Source organism: Dipodomys merriami, unplaced genomic scaffold, assembly GCF_024711535.1.
Source record: "Dipodomys merriami isolate MVZ:Mamm:240054 unplaced genomic scaffold, mDipMer1.0.p SCAF_2, whole genome shotgun sequence".
Classification (NCBI taxonomy): domain Eukaryota; kingdom Metazoa; phylum Chordata; class Mammalia; order Rodentia; family Heteromyidae; genus Dipodomys; species Dipodomys merriami.
In genome coordinates, this window is record NW_027203381.1 from 120,581,178 (window position 1) to 120,592,551 (window position 11,374).

At 63.5% G+C, this 11,374-nt stretch overlaps 1 protein-coding gene across 1 annotated transcript; it reads right to left on the reverse strand.

The window, feature by feature from the left end:
• Nucleotides 1-1,569: 1,569 nt before the first annotated feature.
• Sik1 (salt inducible kinase 1) lies at nucleotides 1,570-10,798 on the reverse strand. Its single transcript, XM_070030779.1, has 14 exons — nucleotides 10,733-10,798; nucleotides 10,171-10,341; nucleotides 9,637-9,753; nucleotides 7,613-7,676; nucleotides 7,319-7,480; nucleotides 7,094-7,218; nucleotides 6,889-7,012; nucleotides 6,314-6,537; nucleotides 5,966-6,115; nucleotides 5,613-5,735; nucleotides 5,287-5,500; nucleotides 4,717-4,998; nucleotides 3,930-4,149; nucleotides 1,570-3,706 (listed from the first exon to the last, which is right to left on the reverse strand). The coding sequence occupies exons 2-14, from the start codon at nucleotides 10,324-10,326 to the stop codon at nucleotides 3,379-3,381; spliced, it is 2,289 nt and encodes a 762-aa protein (XP_069886880.1). The 5' UTR covers nucleotides 10,327-10,341; nucleotides 10,733-10,798; the 3' UTR covers nucleotides 1,570-3,378.
• Between the last annotated feature and the right edge of the window lie 576 nt (nucleotides 10,799-11,374).

The following is an 11,374-nucleotide window of genomic DNA, read 5'->3' on the forward strand; positions in this document are numbered from 1 at the left end:
CACTGGGGTACACAGGAGGCAGCCCCCCCTCCTCCAGGCACACCCAGAAAGTCCCTTCACCACACCCCGGGGGCACCAAGGCACCAGCCTGTGCCCCGCCCCAAGGGGTGAGCCCTCCCCGGTCCTGCGGGAGCGGCCGAGCGCCCGCCCACAGGCAGCTGGCCTTCCCGGGTGGGTGCTGTGGCCGTGACTGCGCACGTCTGCGGACGCCGCTGCTTACTGTGCTCACTAGGTGTGCGGAGCTGCTCCCGAGTCCTCGCGGCTCCCGGGTGGGGTGGTGTTCGCCGTCGTGAACATCGCCCACCCGAGTGCCCGGAGTCTGCACAGCCAGGCACGTGGCGGCTGCACGCAGAGCCGAACACCTGCTGGTGGAGTCACGCGTGGCGGCCGGTGCTCCCGCGCCAGCGCTACTAGGCACGGCACATCCCGAGTCCAAGGCAAGACTTGGCTTGAGCTCTTCCCCTTGCCAAGCTGCCCTGTCCCTGCGTGGTAAGCTGGTCGCAAGAGCATGGCCAACTCAGACGCCCCGCCCCACTCCCGCAGGGCTGCCAAGGGCACTTAGCACACGTGGGCACCTTTCGCTGCCAGCCTGGGTCCCTGAGCAAGGGAGGCACCGCCAGGGCTCTGGCGTGGGCTTGCTTAGCTGTTGTGGGGGTGTGCTGTCTAGTCTGGCCTTTTTGCTACGCGCCACTATGGGGGCTTGAACCTAGGACCTGGGTGCTGTATCTCTTTTGTACTCAAGGCTGACGCTCTACCACTTGAGCCACACCGGTTCTGGCTTTTTACTAGTTCATCGGGGGTAGGAATCTCATGGAGGTTTCTGCCCTTGGATCTCAACCCCCGTAACTATGATTACAGGTGTGAGTCCCTGGCACCTGCCTTTTTTTCAAGGTTGAATCATATCCCACACTACTTGCCAACCCCTCATCCGCTGCTGAGCCTTTCTTGTGGGTGGCACGTGTGTGCCTTGCTTTCAGGCCTTTGGGACGACCCAGCAGAGGAAATGGAGGTTCTTGTTGGAGCTCTACACAGTGGTGGGTCTCCTGCGGAGTCTGACCATGGTAGCACTCCCACCCACAGCCCACCCGCCAGCAGAGCACACCCACTTTTAGTTTTACTTTATTTTTTGGTCGTGGGGCCTGAACTCTGGGCCTGGGCGCTGTTCCTCAGCTCTTCAGCTTAAGGCTAGCGCTCTACCACCTGAGCCACAGCGCCACTTCTGGCTTTTTCTGCTTATGTGGTACTAAGGAATCGAACCCAGGGCCTCATGCATGCAAGGCAAGCACTCTACCACTGAGCCACCTTCCCAGCCCAGCCCACCAACTTTTAACAGAAGGAAGCAAGCTCTCCTTCTCTAAGAACCCGTGTCTGGAAGGTAGTCATGACTCCTATGTAACTCCCAACCCCTTCGTTTATTAGCAGATTCAGAGAGAACATCCGGGAAGAGGGGAGGCAGGCCTGAGGGAGTCTCGGCCCAGGGCCTGGCCCCTGCCCCTCCCCTGTACCTTGAGGCCTGAACCGCCTCAAGACTCTTGGTGACATGGATCCATGTCAGAGATGAACTGAAAGTCAAGGTTCCCCCAAATATTTTATTTAAATATTAAATTAAAAAAAAAACATACATCAACTAACCATTTGGCATACATTTCTCATGTTAACGTAAGAAACGAAAGAATTCAGGTGTAGTAAAAACCAACCAGTTGTGTACACATCAAGCAGGTCACGTAGCGTCTTCACGAAGCTGTGGCAGGACCGTCTGCAGGACACGCATTCCTAGAACTCAGAGGATCGAAGCCATCCCCAAACAAAACCACCGTGAGAGTAAAGTGCTTGCCACTGCTTCAGACAGGCAGGGTGCCGAGGCCTTTCTTCTGTGGCCTGGGGACAGGAACCGAGAGGGAGGGAGGGGACGGGACTGCGCGGGAGGGCCGCTGAGCTGCCTCTGTGGAAGGGGACCAGGCAGGGCACTCGTGCCCACCCCCGGCCCCGGACACAGGGTTGCCGGGCGGGAGGCTTTGGTGCTTTCTGTGGCAAGTCCACTCCCGGGAGGAACCCTTAGTCCACATTTAGCCAGCCACAGAGCACATGGTGGAGCTGGCGGGCTCAGCATGGGGCACAGAGGCCGCTGGGCGGCAGGGCAGAGACCACACAAGGCGCTTGCGCCAGGCCCGCCCTCAAGTAACTCAGTCAATCTTTGGCTTTTAGGAATACCCGCCTTCCCCCTTCCCGTAACACTGCAGGTCTAAGCTGAAGGCACCTGGCAGGGAGGGAGGGGGGCGCTGGCAGGGGGCGGGCGGCTGCGTCTCTGCCCACCTGGACGGGACAGACCCCGGGCCCCAGTGCCTCAGCCCCTCCTCAGTGCAGCCCGGTGCCGACGTGACTGCGCGAGGTTTAAATCGGAAACACAAAAGTGTAGTACAAAGTATAAAAAATAAGTCATGTCCATGTGTTTCCTGATTGTACACATATACAGCATTTGCTTAAAAACAGGAACAGCGCTTAACAAACACCGCCCAGACTTCTCATCTCATTGGCCTTGCAGGAAAGCCACGCCACAGCAGCCCGGGCCGGGGGGCCGGGGGGCCTGGGAGGGGCCCGGTCCGAGGGCAGCTGGGTCACAGCCGGTGAGCGTCTGCCCGCCCGCGCCCGGCCCAGCCGCAGCCCGTGATATTGCACTATTTCCCCCAAGTCAGGAGTCCTTGTTGGACCCTGGCAACGAAATGCATAAGAACTTAGTTATTAGCAGCGAAAATGAGATACAGCAGAAACTCATTGGTGTCCGAGGTGTGCGCATCTGGGATAAGTCTGGGCCTTCTGTTCCTTCCCAGTCCCACGTGGTTCTCGGGAGAATTCTGGAAACGGACCCTCAGCAGTGGAAGCAGCTCCGCTGAACCGGAGGAGTTCCGCGCCTTCTGGGGAGAATGCCAAGAATGCAGACGCACCTGGGCGGAGCAGCGCAGAGTTCAGTCTCATTGAAGCACGCACGTTCCAGGAAGTGGAGAACTGGCAACTTGGAAACCAAAGCGTACCGCGATGGGCACGCAGGGCACACGCCCGCAGACAGCGCGTGGCTCGAGGCTCGCTCGGGGCCCTCTGCTCCTCTGCTCTGCTGTCTGTGGGTGGAAGCCGTCCGTCTTCCCTTGCCCTGCTCGCCCACCCAGCCCCACCCTCACGGCACACCCCCAACCATCATTTTTCTTCCAGAAGCTTCCACAGTCGAGGCCACTCAGTGCAAGAAAAAGTAAAACCAAAATAAACTAACAGGCCCGTACACCTAACATATTGCTTGCTTCGCTTCGAGAAAGTTCCTGGCTTTGAGTCCGAAACCATCTTCACAAATCTGAGATTATTGCTTGGAAGAGTGGCGAGCCGAGGGCCTCACTGCACCAGGACGGCCGTCCCCCGCGGGCTGGGGGCCAGGTCCTCCATCTCGCAGTCCCCCTGCGGCCGCCCGGCGAGGCACTGCTGCAGGGGCCTGGCGGGCAGGGGCGCCTGCTCCGCGCTGATGCGCAGGTGGGCGTCCAGGAGCCGCGCGGCCGACGCCACGGGAGACACGCCGGCGGCCGGCAGGAGCGGGGCTGGCAGCAGCGTGAGCCCCGACGCCAGGGGGCCGTCGCAGGGGCCCAGCGCGTAGGGGGCGGGGGGCTGCGGCAGGACCTGCTGGCAGCCGGGCGGGGTGGCTGGGTGGTGCTGGAGCTGGAGCAGCCTGCGGAACAGGACAGGAGGACACGGGTCACTGCGGCTCCGGCTTGAGGAGCGCCCGAGGCCGCGGGGCCCGCCCGCCCGCCCTCCCCGAGCTGCTGTGGGGCAGCTTCACCCCTCACGGGCCCGCGGCCACCTTGCTGCCCCACACCCACCTCCTCCCTGGAATACCCCCGGCCTCCAGCCCAGCCAGCCCCCTGTAGAGGGGGGTGGAGCGGGGGACCCACCTCTGCTGGTGCAGCACCTCCTCCAGCAGGCGTCGGCCTTCCCGGCCGCCAGCAGAGCTGCTCTGCAGGCCGGGGCTCTGCGCAGGCGCGTGGAGAGCACCCCTGGGGGCCCGGCTGGAGGACTGGCACACCTGGCGCGCCAGCCCCTTGATCTTGTTCAGACCCAGGAACCCTTTGGTCCTCGCGTTCTTCCTCAGCTGCTGCCGGAAGGCCTTCAGTCCTGACGAGACACACGTGGGCATCAGCCCAGAGCCGCTCCCGCTGTGGCCCTTTACCGGCTGAGGTCCGCGCTGGGGGGGGGGGGGGGGTTGGGGGACGGCGAGCAGGAGGAGAGCCGGCGGTGCTGGGTGCCGAGCCCTTCCCGACCACCCTCCACCGGGCCCAGCCCTGCCCGCGGCCTGGGCAGCAGTTCTAACTCTGGCGCGCATTTGGTGCCCATGTGGGCTGACAGGCTCATGGGCACTCCAAGCCCTGGAGGATGGTAGAGGGAGCCCTGGCAGCCAGTGGGCGCAGAGCCGCCTTTGTTGGGGACCCTTCCTGACCCCACCCACCAGGCACGAGCACCCCCCACGCTCTCAGAAGCGACCAGACTAGAGGCACCGTCCACCGCACTGGCAGCCACACCGCCCGGATGCCCAGAGCCAGGGCGGTTCTTCTAGCCTTTCAGGGGAGCACGGCCAGTCCTGCCTGAGCCCAACAAAGAATGTGGGTACATCTGGCGTCGGGGAGCGGCTCCCGGACGGGACAGGCGGGCCCGGGGATGAGGACGTGAGCACATGGCCCTCACCTTGGGTCAGCGAGGTGTCTGATGCCCTCCGGCCCTCCTGGAAGCTGACGGGGAGCAGGACGGCCCCCCCGAGGCCCGCCTGGGCCTGCAGCACGGGGGTGGCAGACTGTGCCTCCAGGAACGGGGAGGGGAACCTGATGCGAGAGCAGGCGCCCAGCAGCCCCTGGGCAGCCAGGCCGCCCCCGAGCCCTGCGGGGCCCTGGCTGGAAGAGAAGGTGAGGCAGCTGTCGGAGCTTGTTCCTTCCGAGGGACTCGCGGAGGCCGAGCAGGAGACCACGATGCCTGAGGGGGAGCGCGCTCGTGAGCCCTGGCCGTCCCAGGCCACTGAGATGGACAGGGGAGGGGCCCTCGGGGTGGGGGCCGGGGATGGGGAGGTGAACCCTGTGAGTGCAAGCCCAGCCAGCCGGCTGTCGGTGGTACCAACGAGCTGGTGGATGAGAGGAGGCCGGGGACCGGGCTGAAGGGGGGCCAGGGGCGAGAGGAGGCTGCCAGGCAAAGGGTCTGCAACAAGCAAGCCTGCTGTGGCCTCACGGCGGCCCACCCCTGGTTCTGGGTTCTCAGTGGACTTACAGGGAGGGGCGAGCGGGAAGTGGGTGGAGACCTCGGCCAGCGTGTGTCTTCGGCCGGTGCTGCCCGCCAGGGGCTCCTGGGCCTCATGCTCCTCCTCCAGGCCAGGCCCCTGCCGGACCTCCTCACTGATGGCCGTGTCCAACAGGCTACTGGGAGAGGTGGGGCGGTGCCGGAGCACGCCATTGCAGTTGGCGTCCATGGAGAAGAACAAGGGCTGTGTGGGAGGGACGGAGACAGGTCACTGATGGGGCTCTGGGAGCCAGGTGGACGCCGCAGGCGGGTGGGCGGGCAGGCGGGTGGGGAGGCCGGGGTGCGGGCCTCCGTACCTGCAGGGAGCTGTGCAGGTCGCAGTCCAGCTCCGCCTGCAGGACAGACTGCGCCAGGGCCTGGGGCTGTGGGCACAGCAGGGACGGTCGGAAAGGGTCACTGGGGAAGCCGTCGTGTGGAGCCTGGGGAGGCAGGGAGGAGGGGCGGTGTCAGAGGCCAGCCCGAGCCCGCCTCCAGCGGCAGCCAGGGGAGCCGACCGGTGCCGCGGCAGGGCTGGCTCTTTCTGGGGAGGCCACAGGTGCACGTTAGGAGGCGCGGGACAGCGGCGGGGGTGATGAGAAGCAAGCAGCCACTGGGCAGACCGGACCCCCGCTCCCAACACAGAGGCCCCGCGCCAGGCGGAGGGGCTCACCTCCAGCCCGCTGAGGTCTGAGCTCCTGGGCCGAGGCTGCCGGGCGGGCAGGGGCCGGGCGGGCAGCTGTGAACTGCGATGCTCCCTGAGACGCTCGAGCAGGAGGTAGTAGATGGCGGCGAAGTGGTTGTAGCTGCTGTTCTGCAGAGACTGGGGACGTAGGCGTGGGGTGAGCGCGGCCGCCTCCCTCTGCGGGGCCACCGAGGCTGCCCTACGAGGCTGCTCCGCGTTATTCCTGGGCAGCCATCAAGAGCGGACAGGCTGGCCCTTACATGAGCCATGCTCCCAGCGGCCACGGGTGGGGTGCGGGGTGAGGCGGTCGGGACAGGGGGCGGCCGGCCCGCTCACCTCCACCGTCCTCTGCCGGTCGATGCCCAGGGCCTGCATGATGCCCAGCACCTGCTCGTTGTAGTCGCCCAGGTTGGAGGAGTAGGCCTGTGTGGAGAGGGCGGGGCCGGGCCGCGGGGCCAGCGTGGGGTCCGCCTGCATCCAGCGGTGCTGCCGGATCTGGGCAATGGAGATGCGCTTGGCGGGGTCCACCGCCAGCATGCGGCGGATCAGTGTCTCGCAGTCTGCAGGACACACACAAGTTCTGGGGTGGCCGCCCTGCAGGCACCTTGCGCCCCCCGCCAGGTGAGGCCCCAAGGAAGTCTGGGCTGCGAGCAGCCGCGGTGCCCCCCACAGGCCCAGGCCCAGGGATGTGCTGGGCAGGGCCCTCGGGCCCCAACGCAGACGTGCCCATGCGCAGGCGCCTGGGCGATGAGCGAGGGCGGAGCTCCCGCCTGCTAGGTGAGGCACCAGAAAGCATCGGTGGTCAGGTTTCTCTGGCAGCCCAGTCACCTGGGCCCAGTTCCCAACAGCAGATGGGAGATCCGCCCCTTCCCCCCAAGCCACGCCCCTGCTGGCGGGCTGGGCTCACTCACCTTGAGACATGAAGAAGGGGATTCGGAAGCGACCCTCCAGCACCCGCTGTCTCAGCGTCGGCAGATTAGGCCCATCAAAAGGAAGAGAGCCACACACCAGGACATACAGCACAACGCCGAGGCTCTGGGAAGAGGAAGCGGCCGGGTCAGGGCCTGGCAGGCCACGGCCTCGCCGGGGAAGCGGGGTCCACCCACGGGCACCTACCCAGATGTCCAGCTGGGGGCCTTCATACTCTTTTCCCTCAAAGACTTCGGGGGCTGCGTACGGGGGACTCCCACACCACGTGGACAGGGGCTCTCCAGGATTGTAAAAATTCCCAAACCCAAAATCTGAAAGGCAAAGAAACCATGTCACTAGCCCGGAGACGGCTCCGGCGTGGGGCGGGCAGGCCCGGCTCTCGCTGCCCGCCCCGCTTGGGCCGCCCCTTACCTGCCAGCTTGATGTCCATGTTGCCGTCCAGCAGCAGGTTCTCCGTCTTGAGGTCCCGGTGCACAATGTGGTGGTCATGGCAGTACTCCACAGCAGACAGAATCTGCCAGAACTTCTTGCGTGCCTCGTTCTCACTGAGGTGTCCATTGGAAGTCAGATAATCTGGGGAGACAAAGCAACGCTCTACCCCAGGATTCGGAGTGTGCCCGCAGCGGAACGCTGGGTGAGTGGCCGGGGCGTAGGCCCAACGTCGGGAGGGCAGCTTCGACAGGCATGAAAGCAAGCGTTGCTTACCAAACATCTCTCCGTTTTTTGCAAACTCAGTGACAATATAAAGCATATCCTTTGTCTCCATAACCTACAAAAACAAAACAAAACAAAAACCAGACCTGACATTTAGCCCTATGAGAAAGGAACCAACTGCAGGAGGACTAAACTCCTTGTGAACCCCAGTAAACCTTTTAACTTCCCCAGGACAAGTCCACTCATCATCAAGGGGGAACAGGAAAAATGAAAAAATAAAGCTTATACACTGAAGATACAAATAAGAAAATTCCTGCTCAGAGAGAGCAAGCAACTTCAGGACTCAGCCACGCAGCCCGCGGGCCGCAGGCCGCCTGCTGAGCTCAGCGGCTCTGGCTGGGCTCTGGCCCAGGCCAGCTCACACCCCCATGGGCTCTGTGGGAGATGGCCTCTGGAGTCCTGTCCACCTTCTTCCAAAGGCCTAGCAGGCAACAGGTTGTTTAAGCCAATGGCCAGAACAATCAATGGCCCGTTCCCATGCACTGCCAAATGCGTTGGCATGAGAACTGGGCTTTGCTAGGTAAGCTACAGGGACTTGAAATCCTCAGCATCTGTCTGTGTCAACACACACCTTAAAAGTTTACTCACTGACAAAGAATTCTGTACTCCCTTCAAACAAAAGGACTTCAAACCTCATTATGAAACAAGATAGAACTCAAGTCTTTAGTACTGGAAATAAAGCAATCTTGAGTCTGTATATTACAAAATATTTCAGAACTAGAGAGGTAATATTTTTATGGGGAAAAATAGTATAGCTATTCTTTTAAAAAGACACTCTTAAATGGAGTTGCTTTGAGCCGTAGATTGAATAAGGGAAGTGTTACTACCATTCTGGCAATTCTGTTGACAGTTTTAACTGTCCTTCACATGTGGTAAGATCTCTGCCAATTCCTTTCTCCATGAAAAGGGGAGAGGGAAAAGAAAAAGAAAAGTCTGTGTGGTTAGACTTTTAAACCTACAAGGAAGAAGTGCCTCAGACCTCCAGCCTGGTTAGCCCACCAGTCCCAAATGTCGAGTCGCCCGAGGCAGCAGTGAGAGCATCCACCCGGCTTCCAGCACTCGGCAGAGCTCCACGCAGTGAGCAACGCGCAAGAAAGACGGGGGAGACCGGAGGGGGGGACTGAGGCCACACAAGGCAGCCATGCAGCACACTTCCCAGGCATGGAATGGACAGCAGCGGCGTGGCCCCAAAGGACACTTCATTGTCTCCGAGGGCAACTTAAAAACGATAGCCACATAAAGCCTAAGCCGAGTCCGCTCAGAGGTGCGAGGTGAGACACCAGCTCCCACCGGCCTGCCTTCACTTACACGGAGTGCAAGCGCCAGCGTGCGGGTGGTGTTAAGTTACAAAGTTCTGTACTCTTGCACTGACACAAACCCTCCAACTGGCCTCACTTTGTCTTTATCACTAGGAAGTATGTGAGAGATTGTGTGGAGTCCTGATTTCTTATTTCTCAAAGATGTAATTAATAATTTCAACACAAGCAAAAATAAAGTCATAAAAGAAACCGACAGGGTGAGAGACACGAAGGGCAAACTCCAAGTGGTGCCTGCCTCCTCTCCACCCGGCCCCAAAGAGTTAACCCGGGAAGACAAAGGCTTACTGCCGCCATTGCACACACAAGTTGAGGGAAACTGGCAGGAGCAGTTGCTTTTAAAGTTTAATCATTATCTGCAAAGGTGGGAGTTTCTGGTTTCACTCAAATATGTCTTAATCACTAAGAGCCTGCGGGGCAGCCGCATAGTGGGTGTGATTCTCATAGTGACCACTTCAAAACTGGGACAAATGGTGTGAGGCGAGCCTTCAATGAAGCAGAGCTCCGATGTAACCAAACAGCAAGAAAATAATTCTCTGTACAGCTCACCATAATCAATCCCCTTTATATGTGCAGTTCCCAGACCCCCACCATCTCTGGAAAGGGGCCGCCGGCAGGACCCACAGCCAGGCTGTGCAGGAAACAAGGAGTGACAAACTTGCAACAGAACACCCCAGGGAGGGGGACGGAAGCCCCTACCTGGTAGAGCTTGATGATGTGTGGGTGGTTCAGGAGCTTCATGAGCTGGACCTCCCGGTAGATCTTCTCCAAATTGCCAGAATCCAATCGTGTCTTATCGATTATTTTTATTGCCACCTACGGATTTAGTTAAAAAATATTAAACATTATCTCTTGACTTCATTTACACTTTTCCCCCCAACACTGAATGCCTCCAAAAAGTTACACAAAGTTGGGGTGTGGGGGGGGGATTAAGGCAACCACTCCTGTTGTTTGGAGGAAGCCAAATTAAATAAATAAACGCCTCTGGCCAGTGCGGCTACCAGGGCCGGGCCCGGGGGTTTGCTGGGCCGTCTTGTTGCTGGTCATTTCTTTGTCTTTCTGGCCATTCTCCACTAACGGTAGGAACCGTGCAGGAATATAAACCCGGCACGGCTTTCTTCTCCGGGCTAGAAACTCCCGGTGCCGACCCTCCCTCCCTCTGCAGGCCAGAAGGAGCAGGGGGTGGCCGGGCCGCCCGCACCCCCCCCCCCGTCCCACCGCCGGGCCCCGCACCTGCGTTTTGGTGACTCGGTGCCGCGCCAGCTTCACCACCGCAAAATTGCCTTTGCCCAGGGTCCGCTCCACGTCGTAGAAGCCCACGCGGAGCGGCTTGGGCCGGGCCTGGCCGGCGCCCGCGGGGCCCGCGCCGCACTCGGACATGATCACCATGGCTCCGCGCCGCACCTGCGGGCGGGCGGGCGAGCGAGGGCGCTGGGCGAGGGCTCGGCCGGGGCCCCGACCCGACCCCGACCCGACCCGCGTCCCGACCCCGACCCGACCCGCGTCCTACCCCGACCCGCGTCCCCCGCGCCCAAGTCTCCGTCTCCGTCCCGACCCGCGCTCCCCGCGGCTCCCCGCAGCTCGCCGGTCCCCGGCCCACGGCCGGCCCCGGGGGCACGCGCGGACGCGACCGCACACCTGTCGTCGCCGCCGGCCCCGGGCCCGCAGCCCGCGCCGGAGCCCGCGGGGCGCCGACCCGCTCCCGCCCCGGCGTCCCGCCCGCCACCCCGCGCGCCCCGCGGGCGCCCGCCCGCCGAGCCGCCGAGCCGAGCCCGCGTCCGCCCGGGCCGCTCACCTCCGCCGCGCCCCGCGCACCCACGCCGGGCCGCCGCCCTTCCCGCGCGCCCCGCCGCCCGCTCGGCCGCCCGCGCCGCTCGGCCGCCCGCCGCCGCCGCCGCCACAGCCGCTGCTGCCGCCGCCGCCCGGGCCGCGCCGCATGTCAGCGCCCCGCCGCCGCCGCCGGCCGCACGCGGCGCCGCCCCGCCCCGCCCCGCGCCGGCCCCGCCCCCGGCCCGCCCCCCGCCGGCCCGGCCCGGCCCATTGACGTCGCTTTGACGCCAGAGCGACGCGCGGCCCGGAGCCGGGCGGAGGGCCGCGGAGATCGGGCGGTTGCCAAGAGACCGGCGGCTCTGACGCGCGCGCCGGTGAGGCCGTCGCCATGGCGACCGCGGGCGGTGACGTCAGGGGCCGGGCCGCCCGCGCCCGCGAGCGCTCCCGCCGGCGCGCCCCCTGCCGGGCGCCGCGGGCACGGCAGGCGCCCCGCCGCGGCCCCGCCCGCCGCCCCGCCGCCCCGCCGCCCCGCCGCCCCGCCGCCGCCCCCGACCGCCCGCCCTCGCCCGGCCCGAGGACCCGCTCGAGCTCGCCCGCCAGCCGCCGCTGCGGGTCCCGGTCGCGGGGTCCGCAAGGGCCATCGAGCCCGGCGGCAGAACGCCCCGGA